General features: G+C 38.6%; 3 protein-coding genes across 4 annotated transcripts; 2 read left to right on the top strand and 1 right to left on the bottom strand.

Annotated features, from left to right (window-relative positions):
- The first annotated feature begins 991 nt into the window (after window positions 1-991).
- Window positions 992-3,545, top strand: ccdc85b (coiled-coil domain containing 85B). The gene has a single exon (XM_046030884.1). It carries the CDS (start codon window positions 1,708-1,710, stop codon window positions 2,308-2,310), a length of 603 nt encoding a protein of 200 aa, XP_045886840.1. The 5' UTR covers window positions 992-1,707; the 3' UTR covers window positions 2,311-3,545.
- Window positions 3,546-4,639: 1,094 nt separating this feature from the next.
- Window positions 4,640-8,339, bottom strand: fosl1a (FOS like 1, AP-1 transcription factor subunit a). The gene is made up of 4 exons (XM_046030954.1): window positions 7,996-8,339; window positions 7,184-7,441; window positions 5,993-6,100; window positions 4,640-5,873 (listed from the first exon to the last, which is right to left on the bottom strand). Exons 1-4 carry the CDS (start codon window positions 8,110-8,112, stop codon window positions 5,316-5,318), a joined length of 1,041 nt encoding a protein of 346 aa, XP_045886910.1. The 5' UTR covers window positions 8,113-8,339; the 3' UTR covers window positions 4,640-5,315.
- Window positions 8,340-12,185: 3,846 nt separating this feature from the next.
- yif1a (Yip1 interacting factor homolog A (S. cerevisiae)) lies at window positions 12,186-19,343 on the top strand. Of its 2 annotated transcripts, none has more exons than XM_046031577.1 (9): window positions 12,186-12,370; window positions 12,794-12,835; window positions 13,542-13,786; window positions 14,897-15,001; window positions 16,461-16,539; window positions 16,625-16,682; window positions 16,770-16,925; window positions 17,216-17,309; window positions 18,466-19,343. In XM_046031577.1, the coding sequence occupies exons 2-9, from the start codon at window positions 12,805-12,807 to the stop codon at window positions 18,622-18,624; spliced, it is 927 nt and encodes a 308-aa protein (XP_045887533.1). In that variant the 5' UTR covers window positions 12,186-12,370; window positions 12,794-12,804; the 3' UTR covers window positions 18,625-19,343. The 2 variants fall into 2 exon arrangements, with proteins under 2 accessions (XP_045887533.1, XP_045887534.1); XM_046031578.1 differs by lacking the exon at window positions 12,186-12,370 and adding an exon at window positions 12,439-12,519.
- The last annotated feature ends 41 nt before the right edge of the window (window positions 19,344-19,384 follow it).

Here is a 19,384-nt window from a genome sequence, read left to right as displayed (position 1 = left end):
TTCTTTGAAAAGAAACGAGAGCAAGCAGTCACTCATGATACAACTACATTGTAGGCTACTGTAGCTACATCTTTCTCTGTAGTGAACTCAAAAGGTATAGATCGGTATATTGATGTAGGCTAGCCTATCTCATGTTTTGGGCACAGCAAATATGAATATATGTCTTTAGTTTATGAGGATGAGTTCATTCCAATGAACAGAGAATCAGAGGAAGAGGAAGTGGCTTCACTCAGGCCTTACTCATTTCCTTTGTAAATTGTGCTTATCTGTGTTTTCGTTTCATATCCATAAGGGTAATCCTGAGTCAAATTCCTCATATGTGTACACATACCTGGAAATAAAACTGATTCTGATTCTGATTCTGAAAATGTGTTAATGAATGAATGAATGAATGTGTTTTTGAATCCAAATGGGCCCCACAAGTTCTTGGCCTACTGACAGAGCACATGGAGCAGATCTTCATCCTCACATTTTGTTGTTTTTCATAATGTAGCTTAGTCAGTTCAGCTGGATCACTGAGCTGGTCGATTCTATTTTGCCATTTACGACCATACCATAAGTAGCCTTTGCAAAAAATAAAAATGGAAACCTCATGAGGAAAACACAAATGTTTCTGATCACCATCTAACCGACGTGTCAATAGTGCAGTCATCGTAAAAAGTGAAACTTCCGGAAGACTAGCTCAAAATAAAACCAATGTTGATGAGAAAAAAGATTGCATTGAAACACGGGTAACACACCCTCTATGAAAATACAAATTGCGATAAGTACTTAAATACATATCTTGCAAAAGGCCTACCTCCTCACTTCTTTCATTAAAATGACGCAAATCGATGCTTTTATTTCGAAGGCTGCAGAGACTGATTTCCGGTTACGCTCCAACTTGACGCGCAGCTCGCTGCTTAGCGGAGTCACAGCCGTGAAAGTGGCGGAGGCGGACATTATTGTGGTAACAGTCCAACCCCAGAGGATGAGCTGAGATGATGCACTTATTTTGAGCGGATAAATTGGATTGTGATATATTTTGTTTTGTTGGTTTTTCCCCCCTGAAGAATGAATCGTTTGTAGAAATAAATAAATAAAAGCTGCTGCACCGTACGGGCTCATCCTACAATCACCGCGGAACGGGATTCATTCAGCCGAGGCGAGCGGAGCACAGCCTGGTGAGACGATGCCAGCGACGTAAAAATCACAACATCTGCAGGGTGTGCAGCCAAGGCTGCTGGATTAAGCCTCAGGAGAAGGACTGGGCCTTTGTAGGCTACATACAGTAAGGCTACAGAAAAGCCCATGGGACGGCTGTTGCCTTCACCATACTGCGAGAGAAGGTAAAATAAGGACAGTTGTATTCTCGGAGGCCTTTGGAGAACACAGCCTGCTGTTCATCATGACAGATTGACATTTACAGGGTTTTGCGGTGCGTTTTCATACACGACCTCATTAAGGCATCCACTGAGTTCCGCACAAATTAGGACTGAAGTACTAGCGCCGTGAAAAACCCCATCTATATAAAGGTATCACATGTTTGTGCCATGATTTGGCCTCCGGTGCTGTCGTGATTGCACACATGACATCTGGAACACACTGGATGCAGATGAAGATAAGGATGTGGTGCCTCTGTGTTGAGCATTGAAGCACCCAACTAACTCAGCGCTTTTAATAGATTCTCAGGTACACTCCAGGTGTAGGGTTTTTTTATTATAGAAAATGGGTAGCGAAGGTGAGATCATAAATAGAGAACTGTCAAAGATGTCTGACGAGGACTTGCTGGCGTGCTCCAAAGAGGAGCTGGTGAGCCGGCTGCGTAAAGAGGAGTCGGATAAAATATCAGCTCTCATCCAGCGAGGACGGCTGATAAAAGAGGTAAACAAACAGCTGCAGGGACACCTCCTTGAAATCAGGGAACTGAAAGTCATCAATCAGCGCCTGCAGGAGGAAAACGTGGAGCTGCGGGACCTATGCTGCTTCCTGGACGACGACCGGCTCAAAGTGAAGAAGCTGGCCAGGGAATGGCAGTTGTTCGGGCATCACGCAGCCAAAGTGATGCGGGAGGACCTGGGCGGTTATTTGAAAAAGCTCGCCGACCTGGAGCGCATGCAGGACGGGCTGGTGAAGGAGAATCTGGACCTGAAGGAGCTGTGCCTGGTCCTGGAGGAGGAGTGTGTGAGCAGGAGTGACTCCAGCCCTGGGGGGTCCACCGAGCTTAACATGCCCTGCATGGTGGCCCGGGACCTCGGGGACGGAAGCTCGAGCACAGGCAGCGTGGGAAGCCCAGACCAGCTTCACCTGGTGTGCTCACCTGATGACTGATGGCAGGTTTATGTCAGCTGTCAGGGCTTCTGCGACACAAATGAGGAAGTTGTAGACTAGGAGTGATATGATTGACTGAATGGAGACGCAGAAGCTTTGTCAGACAGTACAAATTAAATTGGTGCAAAAGCATGAGGGCCTTCTGAATGCTGCAAAGATGTGCGTGCCACTAGGTTTTGACTTGACAAAGATTCTACCACAATAGACATTTTCAGGACTTTACAAAGACATTTAATAGGTGTTTGCCAGATGACAATGTATCTAAATTTTACAGTGTTTTTTCTAATGAGTCTTCTGTTTTTTCAGAAATTCTCCTTTTTCAGTGGTCTGTTGAAAAAAAAAAAGGGTCACATATATAAATTTATCTCATGCACTGGACTAGTCAACACTGGTAGAAGCCTTTTTCTCTTGCACTGGACAGCGTTATGATGGATCTAAAGATTCATTTCAATCCAGTTTGAGCCATATTTAGTCCACTGAATTCCAGTAGCACTGAAATAGACCAGTTGTGATAAAAGAACATATGAAACTATTTGATATTTGCTTTTGCTAGATGCCCAATAATGTGTAATATTTTATGCACTCTCTTCCTCAGGACAGGATTGGAGTGCCATATGTGCATGATGATTGTCACAATTTGTACAGGCTTGTTAACCAGTCTGATGTGAAGGCCCTTCAGGTTTACTGTGGGTGGGGCTGCTGTGCATAATGTACATGTGCTAGAGCCAGGGCAGAGCCAGCACACTTGTTAAGGTTTTGAATCAGACATGATCGATGTCCCTGGACCTCACTCAGAGCTGAATAAGTTCTGTCACTTTTTTAAATCCAACTGAAAACTCTTTGTATCAAACTGGAAGGTCTATAAGTTTTAATGATTTATATTCTATTCTATTCAAACCAAGCTGTTTAAATTCACTTGTATTACATTTTTTAAATTACGTTGTTGTTGTTGTTGATGTGCAATTAGCATACATGCACAGAGTTTGTTTAAGTTGGCAATGGTCGGCTTCATCTCCTGTAACTCATGCTTTCTATTTACCCTGTAACATTAGGGATAATCTTAACTTTGACCCTTCTTTATCTTGATTTAGCTGTATTAACTAGCATTACTAACCGATTTCATTTAAAATCATAGATACATGGATTAGAAAAGATTTATTTTGTCGTTAGCTGTTTATTGGTGGGCTATGCTCGTAGTGCATTGAAGAGCTTTAAATACAGTGGGTATGACACTTTGTGCTGTTCTGACCTTTCTTTGCGTGTTTGACTTTTCAGAAACAAGCATTTACATTTACATGACACAGAATGAAGGATTGATTTCTGCACTTGTTGTTTTGACCTTTGTGTCTGTACCAACTGCGCTTGATTGATGCTCTCTTCGTGTCATACAAACTGACTTTATGGATGTTCATCAGTTTTATTTTTGGATCCCTATTTGCAGAGTCTGGAGAGCTGAAGAGGGCAGTAATGCTTTTACCCACTTAGTGATGCACAGACGTCCTTTGACAGCAGCAAACACACATTTTTTTCCTCTCCCTCGTGCTCTCTAGCTCTCAATCTGACTCTCGTTCCATTTCTATTTCTCTCTCTAACCCCATTTTAGCAGAGCAATCCAATGCCCTCTGAGCTATGTTTGTATTAGCAAGAGATTCACTTCATTTTTGGGAAATGAAGTAACACAGTGTTCATAGTTGAGTGGCATAGAGCGGTCATAAAGAGTTTGTCGTACATATTGCAGCCATCAGGCCTTGTCAGGAAAAGGGCTGAAGCTTTTGATTATCTTCATGAATGATTATTCTGCCAATTAATTTCTCAATTAATCATTTAATCTGTGAAATGTCCCAAAATGTTTTACAAAATTTAGAAGTATGCACATTATAGTTTCCCAGTCTTCAAATTGCTTGTTTTTTTCTGACCAACAGTCCAAAACACAAATATATGTTCAGTTGACATAAATCACACAAAAGCATCAAATTGGAGAAGCTGCAAACTGAAAATATTAAGTTCTCATTTTTGTTTGATTGAATGCAAAATAGTTGTAAATTAATCTTCTATCAATCAACTAATCAATTAGTTGAATACTCCTTTGAGTGCTACCGTATTTATGTTTTTCTGGTGTCTCATTGGTTCAAGTTTTTTTCACACTTTAAAAAGCCATTTAGCCATTTAATTCTCAGTTGAATCTGTTGTTTTTAAGATTCATGCTGGTCTATTCATATCTTTGTGTGTGTTTGTTTTACCAATAATATTACAACATCACAATTTTCACACAGTTATGAACCATTGTTCTTTATTGTCTGCAAATTATGCTTTGACAAAAGATAAAAGTAAGGCACTGCCCACCAAAACAGTTCATTTATCAGAGAAAACATTACCAAAAATATATTACACTCTCAAAAATAAATACATGGTTATATAATCTGTATTAACTCCTACGGCCCAGCCTTAGTGGTCAATCATTTGCATAGACAATATTAGGATTCTTAAAAGAGCCGTACAAAAATAAGGACCATTTAGTTGTAAGTTCTCTACTTCCCTTGGTGAGGACATTTATAAAGTGTTACATTACATGACGTAATAATGTAACAAGTCACTAAGTGCAACATTATACTAAATTATCACTATAAATATATTATTAGGTACAGTTTTTTCTAGAAAGTTTGTATAATTCTTTAAAGAATACATTGTGCATGCTATGCAATCATTCTACCTGATAGTTTTTAACATCAGAAATATAAAGACTTTATATATATATATAAAAACTTAACAGAGTGTAACATTCATATCCCGATAATGCCACTAATTTGCATGTCATCTAAGTATGCGATCAACTTTCTAAATAGATGAAATGAAGCAGATGCACTGAGCTCATTTTAAAAAATGGTTATCACACTCATCATTTTCATTTCTGCCATGTTTCCCAGAGATCCTTTTCATCACGCACATTATGACTGCATTGAAATGAACTGAACATTAGTGTTTAGCCAGAATGACAGGGCCACCAATCAGAGAGTGATGATGGTTGGGGAGTGCAGGGAATGATCTGATTGGTCACCACTGCTGCTGCTGCGGCGATGAGCTATGCCACAGGCCTCTCGGGCTTGAGACTGTGGGACGTATCCCTGATGTGATGTAGCATGGGACGTGATGGAGGCGCTGGTGTCCAACGGGGCAGAGGGATAGGTGAAAACCATACCAGCGGTGAAGGCCGTGAGAGAGGGAGTAGATGTGAGAATCGGGGTGTGGAGCGACTCTGATTCAGTGGCAACAGTAGAGGCAGTCGATGTCACAGACTTGGTGGGGATAGTTATCTTTGGTTTGGGCCTTTCAATCTTTGCTGGCAGTTCGATTGCGGGACCTGGTCTCCTGGAGTGTTCAGGCTCCATTTTGATGCCTCCCAAAGAGGAAATTGATGGGCTTGGGTCAGAATCCGAATCCGAGTCCTCTATTTTACAAATGGGACGATGTGCCTCCAAGACCAGCTCAAGCCTGTCTTTCTCCCTTTGTAATTCTTCTATTTCCTTCTGTAAACGGGACTTTTCATCCTCCAGCTGGTCAGTCTCCTACACCAGGAGAAAGCAGAGAAAGACAGGCGTATATGTAAATTCTCTCATGCCTGACCGAGACATTTACCTTGTATTTCAAGCATTAATGTTATGACATTTGCACAACGCTCACTCACATTTTGCAGCGTGTCCGTCAGCTCTCTACGACGATTGCGACACTTTGCTGCTGCTAGTTTATTCCGCTCCCTTCTTATTCTACGTCTCTCCATTTCTTCTTGGGATAACTTTGATGAGAAAGCAAAGAAAAAGAGTTAAACCACATAAAATAGGTTAACCTGACATAGTTAAAACCCCATGTAAAGTCTAAAGTTGGACTGTGAAACCATCTAATTTTGAAAAATCAAATGTATAGGGAGTGTTCAGCATCGGCAGCATGACACATGAGAAACACTACCACCATGTGTGTGCACTGAGTCATCACAGTCATGGCGGCAGAATGATTTTGAAATGTCTGAGCTTTTGTGCGTCTGTAACACCCTAACTCTGACTTCATCAAGTGCCCTACTGAATAATTGATACTGCTCCAATATTTCCCGCCTTTTCAGGGTGATGAGTCATGCTCAGACCCCAGCAGTGACTCAGGTGTGAGTCACAGAAAATGACTTGTCCCTATGAGTCACATGACAGTCCACTTCCTGTACCATGAAATTACAACTTCAAGAACAAAACTGTGATGGGGATATGTGCCAACATGTGCATGATGAAAAAAAAAATTACGCTGCGGTGGTGACAAGCAGGATAAAAGCTCTTAAGGTTAAAGTTGAATTGAATTGAGCAACTTTGATATTTTGCCATTTAGTTTTGATACTTAACATTGCTCTTCTAACAAAAAACAGATCTCTGCAGACAGTGTGTCACAGGTGATCATTTCACTGAGTCAACATTGACTCAAAGTAAACACTATTAAAGAACAAAAACAGTGTGTGCTTTCACCTGTAGAGTGTATAAAAAGTTGTTTAAATAGTGTGTTAAATAATATCTCCAAATAATCTTATCTTATCCTATTTCCGAATTGTTAATTGTGATGTCTAAGTCTAAAGGAAATGGCACAGTTGTGTCAGAGAGTATTACAGGATATTACACACTAGTTACACATGATCAAAGCTACTTTCCACACCTCGCTATCTGCATTCCGTCCAGGGAAAATGTTAATTCCAAGAGAGCTCCTATAACTCTCTCTCAGTCTCTCACTTTTCAAACAGAAGAAACTGAATAAATTAATTAGCATTGTCTCTTCAATCTCCAAACAATGTTTTGGCACTATGTATCTTCATGAAATTTCAGTTATTTAAGGACTACTTTCTTACATGTTCATCATTCCTGCGCCTTGTCGGAGCTGTTGTGTTAGCAGCCGCTCTTATGACCCCTGGTCTAAGAAAATGGGAGTGGGAAGGTGGCGCAACCAGCGGCCGTGCCCCTGAGAGGGTTGGGTAAGGAGGGACTGGTGATCGTGAAGGGCCTGGTGGATGCATGAGGGAGGGCTGGACCAACCATTGGAGGTCCTGGTTGGTTGTGATGGCATTGAGGCTTGGTACGAACTGACTGCTGCCAGCCACTGTGAACTTCTGGGAAGAAAATGTGAATAAAATTAGAGGACACGCTAAAAATACTATAACAGAAGACCCAAATTCAACATGTGGTCAATAACAAAACACATGGGTTCTGAGGTCTAAATGCAAAGTAATTAAAGTAAAACGTAACAAATGATGACAGTTATTATGATTATATTAATATATGTTGAGAGTAACTTTTTATTGTACACACACACACAGTATAAGTACTTGTATAACTATACCGACATTACACATTTTTTACTAGCCTACTGTATTGTAACTTACATTTATTCAATTAGCTCATATACAGTAGGTACATATACATGTCAGAGGTTGCACGCCTCTGGAGCAACAAAGTGTCTTGCTCAGGGACACAGTGGTGTCTCACAGTGGATTCGAACCCAGGCTTCTCACACCAAAGGCGTGTGTCTTATCCACTACGCCATTCACAACTGTTCATTATTTTATATATACATTTTATTTTACTTTTACTGTTCAGTTTACATTCAGTTTGACCCCATCTGCTTAGGATAACCTGTCACCTAGTTTAATGAAAGTACACCTACCTGCTCCTGTTGTGTAGTTGATGTGCTGGTGCTTCCCAGGGATACAGAGTCTGACCCAGAGACGCTGCCTGTGTACCCCGGGTTGCCTCTCCCTTGACTCCCAAAGTTTCCATACATCCTTTATGTTTAAGTGAAAAGAAGAGTGGTTCCAGCTGGGACTATAAAGGCTTCACGTCCCACGAATTAACTTTCGGGATGAGTCTCGTCAGTCAATTCAAACTCTGGGTAAGCCCACCTTATTGCGGTAAAGTGGTAGAGTCCAAACGGGTACGTCTTCAAGGGGGGACAAGGAAGAAAATATCGCCACGCTTTTTTTCAAATCTCCCAAAAACCTCTGAAAACGACTTTCAGTACATCCTCTCGTTCTTAATCATACAGCTAGAAGTCAAAGTCTGAGAATGACTGTGAGGTTGTAAACTCTTAAAGCTCCGCTATAGGTGCACCACGCCCCGCCGTGGTTACGGGAAATAGAGTTGTCTGGAATCGCTCACGAATCGTACCACGTGTCGTGACGTCATTAACCATATTTGGTGAGAGTTTCCTCCTGAGAGTAGCACCCGGGATTCCTCAGACCGAAACAGGCGCTTCACCTCATGGTAACATGCTTTAAGTTTTCTGCTATGTGGTTTCTGATGCACTGGTTGAAATACTACAGTTTCATACTCCAATGGAAGTACTGCCATTTATTAGTGCAAATAGATGTACAGTTTTCCATTTCTAGTGCTTGTAGAGAGTTTACAACATTTGTATTTAGTAATAACTGTAATTTTACCTGCGGTTAAAAGTATACAACTTAGTAAAACCGTAAGTCAACGTGAAATTTCTTCTTTTCATTTTCAGATCCATTTCAGAACTTATGAATAAAGACTGGGGACAAATTTAAGAACTTTACAGTTACCAGGTTTCAACCCAGGTTGAAATGAAAGACATGGAATACCATCTCTTGCAAAAGAAATCTTGATCTCAATGCTATTACTTAAATTATTTAAATAAGGTTTTGTGTGTGTGTGTGTGTGTGTGTGTATGAGAGGGAATATATTGGAATGGTGTCCATCCCTCCAACAGAGTTTACAAAGACTTGGCAAGGAGCTGAAGCTGTTCTGGATGCTCGTGGTGTCCTTACTCAATACGGAGACACTTATGTTGGTTTTTCCTTTTAGTTGTCACCCATCTGTATCTTGAAATTATGAAAACCCTTGTATTCAGTAAGGGATGTAATTTTAACTGCAGTTTAAAGTATACAACCTTGCTAATAACTATGAAATTATGGATTTTAAAATCTTCCAAAAAGTACAAATACTTTTACATAACAAGAGTAATTTCCAACATTTCTGTCATACTGCCGTCAGTTCTTTGAGAAAAACAATGACAAAAACAGCTGTAAGACAAAAAAGCTCTTTTAATACTCTTACATCTTAAATTAATTAAATTAAAGGTAGCATATAAACTACAGGATGGATTATGAAATAGATCATATAGTCTGGGAAGCTGGGTCATGTGCCTAATTGTGCTGAGGTTTTTGGCAGTCACTCTCACTTTGGAAACCACATCAATGTGCACGCATGCCTGTGGCAATGACTCAGTCGAATGCCACAAAGCTGCTCGATTATTTAACCAACCGTTTCAACGACTGTTTTTCACTTGCAAGCACAATATAGTACCTAGTAAAGATTCAAAAAATGCCTGTTGTAGATTCGGTAAGCTTAGTCTGACACAACAGCTGCTGACCTTGCAGTCCCTAAGGACAGAGTTCCCGGCAAGGGCTGATTTCTCCTAGTTGCTGACTGTTGCACCAATGTCTCACATTACTGCTAATTCTACTCTTAGGAAGGATTGTCAATTTTTAAAGGAGTCACTAAAGTTAATTGCAAAGACCATTACTAGTCCACTATAAAAAAGTCAAAAAGTTGGGCGTGTAGATTAATGATCCTCGTAGAAATTCAGACATTAAACTGTGGTCTTTGGTCTCTTCGTATCTTATGAATGAGAATAGTGAACAAAAAGTGAAACTGCCAGAAGCACAACATTTAATAAAGCCTTTACCTGTTGCTCATTGGCCCATTTGACTGCTGAGTCAATATTTCACCCTGTGATAATGAGGACACACATGCAGAATGTTTTGTTTTGTCAGTGTGGTCGATGGTATTATATGAAGGGAATACGGGGTAAAGGTGGACCTCAGATGACTAAAAACTCAGGAATGCAACGATGACACACTTGCTATGTCTCTTATTGTAACATGTCACAACATGTTGGACAGCTCTTTCTCCCTGATTACACCTCCATTCATCCACTGGCTGTTTCTTGTATCTTTTATTTGATCGGGAAAGTTCTACTCAACAGACATGCCCATTTGTTTTTACGTACATGTATATACTTATGTATGTGTGTGTACATATATATATATATATATATATATATGTGTGTGTGTGTGTGTGTGTGTGTGTGTGTTTGTGTGTGTGGGTGCGAGTAAGTTCTTGTTTTCTGTATTACTCCACATTTCCTCTACCTAGGTCAGAGAAGGAAGTTTAGATTCAATTACAATTTACTCACCGTAAAAATCTCCACATGCATTCATATAACTCATCGACACCCACAGACAAACCCGTCCCACGCAGACATGTACTTCACAGCATAACTGCATCCTCATGCCACATACACTTAGATTTATTTGGTTTAGTGGGTGTCAATTCATGCTTTGGCACCGTGGTAAGACCTAGATTATCTTACTGTGATTGTACAGTGAAGATTTGAACATTACCAAGACAGTTCTGATTGTCCTAATCATCAGTCATAATATCAAAAAATTATGTCCACAATTAAATAAAAAATGAATAATACAAAATTTGACAATAATCCAAATATGTTCAAAATGTTCTTACTGTAAATAGTGTGGGGAATGTTTTATAATATATAATTTCTTGTCAGCTTGGCACTGAAATGTTTAAAGTATGAAAGTATTAGAAGTAAAAGTACTCATTCTGAAACATTGTCCATTACAGTAGGGATGGTAAAAGTATCCATAAAGTATCAATAGATCAATATAGTAGTCCAAGTAAAACCTCTGAATTCAATGTTATATTCATATTTTTTTAAGCAAAACTTTTAAGGTAAGTATTTAAAGTAAGTAGCATTTTATTTGTATAGCACCTTTTAACACAGGTTACAAAGTGCTGTGCATAATATCAAGCATAAACAAAAAAAACCCACAAGGTTCATACAAGAGAGTAGCAAGTAAGTAAGCAAGTAGCAAAAGTGAAAGTAGCAGCACTGCAGCTGGTCCAGATGAAGCTAAATTTAACTGCATTATAGACTTTAGTAGTTTAACATTTTATGAACTCATCATATGTTTTTATATATAAAATCTTAATCTACAAAGTATGTGGGAACTTCAATGACATGGGATAAATAGACCTGAGTAAAAAGTACAATATTTCCATAAAATGTAGTAGTGGAGTGTAAGTTTAAAGTTATTAAAATGAAAATACATGTAGGGGGAGTAGAGTAGCCTACATTAGTAGATGTACATGATTGGATAGAGGGTGTTGTTTATTGATTGTAAAGGCAAATTTAGGATTTGTACTGTTAATTAGCCATAAATATAAAACATTTAAGGATGATGAAGGTGGTCTAGCAATACATTGGCCTCTAATTTATAATTCTATCACGTTTAAAATGCTAAACCATAGGCCTGTTCTTCAAAGTGAGGGGTATTCTGCTGTTATAGTCAGGGTGCGAACTATGGGGGAGCCAGGGGGAGCTTAAGCTGCCCTTAATAAGACATCAGCTCCCCTAAAAGCATGATTTGTGATATTTTGGGTGGTCTCTAAAACACTGACAGCATCCTTTATTGAGATTAATCTCTATAATGCTCTATAATCATGGATCATGACGAGAATCGGACTTCACCCCCCGCACACTGTTTATAGTAAATGTAAATATAAAGTAAATATTGTTTATCCCTTAACTCCTAAACACACCTCACAGTGTATTTGCATATTTAATAATAAAACTGTGCATTTCGTTTCAATGTTTCTGATAAAATTAGGGACATTGTGTATTATGTATGCTACTACAGTAACGTTATATCTGCTGTTGTTTTGTTTCTGCTCAAAGATGCAAGTTTGTGGCTCCCTAAAGTTGAAAACTAACCTTTCCTGCCATCCCCCACAAACAGTTAAGCTGGGAAAGGAAACAGGAAGATTCACACATGGAAGTCCTAGCATAAACTCTCAGTTGTGTACTTTAATGTTTTGTCCATACAGTGTTTTCTGCCACGCAGGCACACTGGAGTCAACCAACCAGCAGCTGATGGGTGGGATCAGCCCGAACAGTCTGGTAGCCACGTAGCTAGCTAACAACGTTAGCTGTGTAGGTAAGTGCTGTTATGCGCCTTATTTACTTCATAACCATAACATTATCAGTTAGACAAGTTGTGTGGACATTTGAGCTGCTACTGTTGAATATATGTGTATCACCTGTGCAGTTTTACCGAGTATTAATTGAAAATATGATGTTATCAACGTAAGTTAGCTCGCCGGGGCTAGGTAGCTGGCTATAACATTAACAGTGGTTACCGTTAACTAAGTTTATACGTGTAGTGGGTTAGCTGGGTAGCTAGCATTTAATAGCACAAAGGTGCAAGCTGACCTCTTACCGATACCACTGTCAGCTGTGGCATGTCAGCTGTGGCATGACATCACAGTGCTTTATTAGCGTTGCTGACCGAAATGAATCAGTGTAACGAAGCGATAAATAAGCTGAAATGTAGCTAACGTGTCATTGTTTTTATTTTAAGCGAACATCACAATGGATTTGCCACATCATGGGTACCGAGCAAGTAAGTTAACGTTAACTGGAAACATGAATCACCGTGTTACCATCAGTTTGTAATATATATCCACCCAGATTGTAACGTTACTTCCTATTTTCTTACTTAAGCAAGACGCACAGAACTCAACTGGTGCTGTCACATGACTGCTGCTATAACGTTACGATAAAAGATCCCAAATTGTTAGGTACACCTATATGAACTAATGCAGTCTAATATATCAGCACTTGAATTAATCTTATCTGCATGAGTGTTATAATGTCTACCCTAATTGATATACATGGGGTGGACAAAATATTCGAAACACCTGTCACTAAAGCCTCCATAATCTCCAAAATATTTTGAACAACTGAAAATTGGATTCTTTATGAAGGTATGATTTGTTGCATTACTTTTTATAACAGTGATTAAGTTTTATTTAAGGGCATCTAATAAACTGGCAACTGAGTGTAAACCTTGGAGGACTTTGACTGGCACTCATACATTGACTTTAATAGTGGACATAGGCACATTTTTGGTGAAATTAGCAAAACCTACAAAAGTTCAGCAAAAAAGGATTAACATATTAACCAATTAGGGTGGAGATCAGTGTATGATTCTATTTGATATTGTGGATAATACTGTAGGAACTGCATGAAATATTATCCAAGTCCATTTTTTAAAATATAAAATAAAATGTCCTCCATTTTCTCCGTTGTGTCCATCCTTTCCACAGGTAAACCGAGAGCTCGTGCAGCTCCCCCAACAGCAGCGTCTGTCTTGTTTGAAGACACCAGCTCTGCAGCACCGGCAATGAACAGTCAAGGATTCTACACTCCTGGGTACAATATAGGAGGTCCCTCAAATGACCTGCAAGGAAGTGCTGGGGTAGACAACCTGTTTACTGATCCAATGGCCAACGTTGCAGTAATGTACGGCTCCTCATTAGCCAACCAAGGAAAGGATATGGTAAACAAAGAGGTGAGGAAAAGCAGTATATTCAAATGGTTCCTCCAGAGATGATATACAGTATTGTATGTGTGGCCTAGACTGGGCAATTGGCACCACTTTAAATCTGCCACAAAGTGTGTCTTAGGTCAATTACAAGTTGACTGTTGTAGATTCAGCTTTAAATGCACCCCAAACACAACAACTGTGTTTGGGGTGCTGAACAGCTTTTGCAAGTTTTTTTTAGTTTCACTGTATATGTATAACCAAGCAGACTCTTATGGCGCTTACCCATTGCTGGTGCCAGCTCAACTCGCTTCACCTCTGCTCGACCCGCTTTTGGTACCCCGTCCTCTGTTTTCCATTGCAAAAAAATCCAAGAAGGCGAACAGAGTCGAAGCTGGTATACTCCGTGGAAAAGGGTGCTTTTGTTGGACTTTGGGGATATTATCTACATGCATGGTTCATATACCACATTAAAACCACTGGATGCTATTTACCATAGTGCACTCAGGCCTATGACTGGTGATAGTTATAGAACACATTACTATATTTTATATCAACTGTGTAATTGACCTCTCTCTGAGGTGTGAGCAACATGCTCTTTTATTTATTTATAAAGCACTTCTTTTAAAATTACCATTCCACATATCACCCCTAATTTCCTCTAGAGTAATAAATATAAACACAAGATCACAGACGTGGATTTCTTTACGCACTCCACAGAGTTGAGTAGGACTGCTTTCAGCTTTTGCTCCATATTTATGGAAGAAACTGAAGACCAAACTCAAGTTAAACACCCTGGTGTCACTGATCTAATTTAGCAATGTTATGGAACATCATTATAATAGTATGCAATTATTTCCCTTAAATTGTACATCTTGGATTTATATGTTTTAATTATATCTCCACTTGTTTGTATGTCTAATGTACATGTTAACAGAGCACAACCTAAAAAGCGACTTAGGTCTCAGTCTGTTTTCCCTTAAAAGAAAATATACAGTATATAAAAATGTCTACTGTACATGAGATAGATAGATAGATAGAGATATATATATATATATATATATACAAATTATTAACTTTGGCAGACTATTACTTCTCATCTGTTAAGTCAATATTTGTACTTCCTTTGTCTTTCAGATAAGCAGATTCATGTCTGTGAACAAGCTGAAATACTTCTTTGCTGTCGATACCAGATATGTATTGAAGAAACTTATGATCCTCATGTTCCCTTATACACATCAGGTAATCAGAGCCATTCATCTCATCAGACTTTGTCCTACATCAATGTACTGGACAACAGAAAACATTTAATAGTTAAAGACTGCATGATAATTTTCTCTGGTATCATATGTTCAACCACTTATCACATTGAAACTATGCAAATAAGATAATCAGCCACTTAATCACTAATCCAGCTTTATTTATGAACATAATAATGCTGTGATTGCCAGTGTGGATATAAAAACACACTGAGCTCAGTTAACTTTAACTTATTCAGATTGTAAATTAATGCACCACTCCAAACATTCTGTGCCCTGATAATGTGTGAACTTCACAGACTGCACAGACCGCAAAACCTCCTTACAAGAGCAGAGTCACAGTGATAAAACCGATTTATTTTTAACATACATCTCCTCTGCTCTCATAAACTATTAAAAACACATTGAGGAGCCACACCATGTTCCTTCATTACCACGAACATGGGCACTGTAGTTTATTTTGAGACAGTCCTACATACACTGTCCTGCTACTCCCACAGCTGATAGTAGTTGCCAACAAACTACTTACTCCTGTTTAAGTAATCTTTGCTGAAAACTACAGCTGCTCTTCCTTTTTGGAAATTAATTTTAATAATTGAAACTATACTGTGACCCATTTTAAAGATTTGCGTCTTCATGTGGAACAAATGTGCTTCTGGGTACCACAGAGAGGGTGCAGAAGTCTAAAGGTATTGAGAGATGATGGTTTGGGTTGCGTATCGTTTCAATTTAATCGATTCCAATTCTGATTCTACTTATCAAATGTGGTTCTTATCAAATCATAGTTCCGATTCCAACATCTTCACCACAAATCTTGTCACCGCTCTGTGACATTCATCTACTTTCTCCTTGCTCATCTTCCTCTTCATGGCTAAAGTGCAAGGAGAAATATGCAAAAAGCTAGGAACTGATAAGCTGAATCAAAATGCACGTTAACAAATCCACGGTTCTTGGAAATATGGTAACCTTTCAAACTTGGAACCGGTTCTCGATACCCAATCCAAGAGATGTACTAACGCATGGTTGGTTTTGATCTTTTCTTGGAATTCTTTGAGAATCACAAAAATATAGAATATTGCTAGTATCATCCTTTAATGAGGGGAGCAAGCTGTCAAAGAAACAAAAGCCATACTAAAGAAGACACTTGTCTTGTTGGCCCGTAACATGTTCTTTTACTTTCAAGTGTAATATATTAAATATTTTGCTCCATTTTTACTCATAATGAATCCTATACCACTGCTGTTTACTCTGATTTATCGCTGATCTTTAATATTCACTGTTTAGTTTAAATTAACTTCATATAGGGAAAAAACATTTTATTGTTAATGTAATTTCAGTTGTTCCATCTAGTAGACCCTAAAAAAGAGCACCAAGCATATTTGCATATAACACTGTTTGACTCATGATTGATGATTTATACTGTACTCGTCTGTTTTTGGTAGGATTGGGAAGTCCGTTACCATCGGGACACTCCACTGACTCCAAGACAGGATGTGAATGCACCTGATCTTTACATACCAAGTAATTTTTCTATAAATACAAAATCCATAGCAGAGCATTTTGGGATGTTTATATGATATATTAAATTTACTTTTTGTCTCTTTAGCAATGGCTTTCATTACCTACATTTTACTTGCTGGAATGGCCCTCGGCATTCAAAAAAGGTGAGTAATCCTTCCTCATCCGATTTATTTTATGACTCACTGTATCAAATAAGCAAAATAAGGAGTGTGTGTTGTCTTTGTGTGAAGGTTTAGTCCAGAGGTTCTTGGACTGTGTGCCAGCACCGCCCTCGTGTGGGTCATCATTGAGGTCTTGGTGATGTTGTTGAGTTTGTACCTGCTGACAGTACACAGCGACCTCTCGACCTTTGATCTAATTGCCTACAGTGGATACAAATATGTTGGGTAAATGTAACATTATAGTAAAGATGCATATGATAAAGACAGACAAAGCAAATCAGTGTGATGGTTAGTTTTTGAGCAAAGCTCCAACTTTTTGTTTATTATATCTAAACTGATTAACTGCTAAATCAAAGACGTAGATACATTTATCGTGATTTAGCTTTGCAGTTAAAAGGTACCTTTGTAAATAAGAATTTTTAATGTAACTTTGTCTGTGTTAACTGCATTAAAAAATTGTTGAATGTTGAGGTACTTTGAAACGTTATAAATAATCATTTATGCCTCTCCTCTAGGATGATCTTCACAATGCTGTGTGGCTTGCTGTTTGGCAGTGATGGTTATTTTGTGGCTCTTGCCTGGTCCTCCTGTGCCCTTATGTTCTTCATTGTAAGTATTTTGAGTCCTTATTGATATCATCCACTATATTTATAAATCTTAAGCATTTGAAAACAGAAAACTGAACTTTGATAAATTTCTGCATCAAAATATTAAGCATACCAGCTGAAAACTGTATTTTACTTATCTATTATTTAATACAACACAAGCATAATTCTAAGGTCATGAATGAGCTTATGGATTTATACCCATCCACAGCAGTAGTGTGTTTCCGTAGTGTGGCATATATTTAGTTCAGAAAAGGTGCTGATTGCCTATGTTATTATAATTAATAACATTTCATAAGCGGGTCAGATATTTACATATTTAGATGCTGTTTTTTCCATTTCAGTTGTTCTTTCCCAGGGTGTTTAAAAAGAATAATGAGCAAACAAACATAGAATACTTTTTTATAATGAGGTGTATAAACCCTCATGTTTAGGCTTTACAGTGCCAAGTGTGATAAATACCCTGTGACTGTTACATTATTATAGTATATTAAATTTAGTTACTAAAATACTCTGACAATGACAATTTATGTATGCTACAATATTTTGCTGAAAAACTATATTTCTACTGAAAATGTATAATATAGATTTTTAAAGGAATAGCTTGGGGGGAAAGAGTTAAATGCGTAGATTAATATCACTGGAATTGGGGATAAGCTAACCAGCTGCTGGCAGTAGCTTCATATTTAGCGCAAAGATACAAGAGTCATGTCAATTGGGCGGCAGTAGCTCAGTTCGTAAGGACTTGGCTGGAAACCGAAGGGTTCGAGTCCTGTATGGACCAGAGATACGGAATGTGGCCTGGTTGCTGGAGAGGTGCATCACCACATGGGCACTGCCGACGGTGGGCTTGAGCAAGCCCCTGAACTCCCAACCGCCTCACTCTGACATCTCTCCATTTGTTGTTGCTATTCGTCCGTTTTTTTCAGACCTGTGCGTGTATAATATTAAAAATAACAGAGTGAAAAAACATTGAATTTCCCCTTGCAGGATTAATAAAATATGTTGTCTTCTTCTTCAATATTCTCATCTAATTCTTGGTGGGAAAGTGAAAAGGCGCATTTCCCAAAATCTTGATCAAGTGAGCTTTGTAACTTCCACTTATGTTATCACTTATCTTAGCCTGAATTGCAGGTTTAAAGATCTTGCTATCTTTGCAGGTTCGATCACTGAAAATGAAGATCCTTCCCTCTCTCTCCTCGGACTCCATGGGAACTGGATCAAGTGCCAAACCTCAACTCCGCCTTTACATCACTGTGGCTACGGCGATCTTTCAGCCAATCATTATATATTGGTTAACCTCTCACTTGGTCAGGTGACCGTGAGGCATTTAATAACCAGAAGTCCAAGTGTATTGGACCCAACAATAATGTGGTTGTTGAGTGTTTGTACAATCGCCTTTATATGCTCTTTTGTCAGTAAACTCAAACCATGTGTAGACGGTGTTGAATTGCAGCGTGTTGAGCTTGTCAGGTGGACATGTTCATAATGCAGTAGTTTTACTGATTTAACTACAAAGTGTGACGCAGAAAATGTCTCACTGGAAGACTGTTGTTTTCCACCATGAGTGTATAGTAACACGGACAAATGCTTATTTTTGGCCACCTAACTTTGAAAACAAGGGCTTACATTGTGACATTTGTTTAATTATATCTCAGAAAAAGTTTCCTTTTTATATAATGTCCCTGGACGTGCTTTCCAGTATTTACACAAACACAGTACACACTGCACCGACACAAACACATTACATCATTCGAGTGCCACTTTTTTGGTATAGCAATGTTGCTGCATTTTCTTCCTTTCTCTGATAAATCCTGAATTTTATTTATCTACATTTGACAAAGCATGATGATGTTTGGATTTTTTTGTAGAAAAAAAATAAATATATTTAGCTTTGTGCATTCCAACCAAACAGTTTGAGATTTTTTGTTCCATGCAAAGTTCTGTAGGGAACATATGTCTACATTTGTATCTGATTTATTTCCTTCTGAAAAATACTGATTTATGTCAGTTAATAAAATTTAATTTCTAAAGATGATGCCAGAGCTCAATATTTGCCTTACAGTCTATGACAGATAT

This window comes from Micropterus dolomieu, linkage group LG19 (assembly GCF_021292245.1).
Source record: "Micropterus dolomieu isolate WLL.071019.BEF.003 ecotype Adirondacks linkage group LG19, ASM2129224v1, whole genome shotgun sequence".
In the NCBI taxonomy this organism is placed as follows: domain Eukaryota; kingdom Metazoa; phylum Chordata; class Actinopteri; order Centrarchiformes; family Centrarchidae; genus Micropterus; species Micropterus dolomieu.
This window is presented reverse-complemented; position numbering and strand designations above follow the sequence as displayed.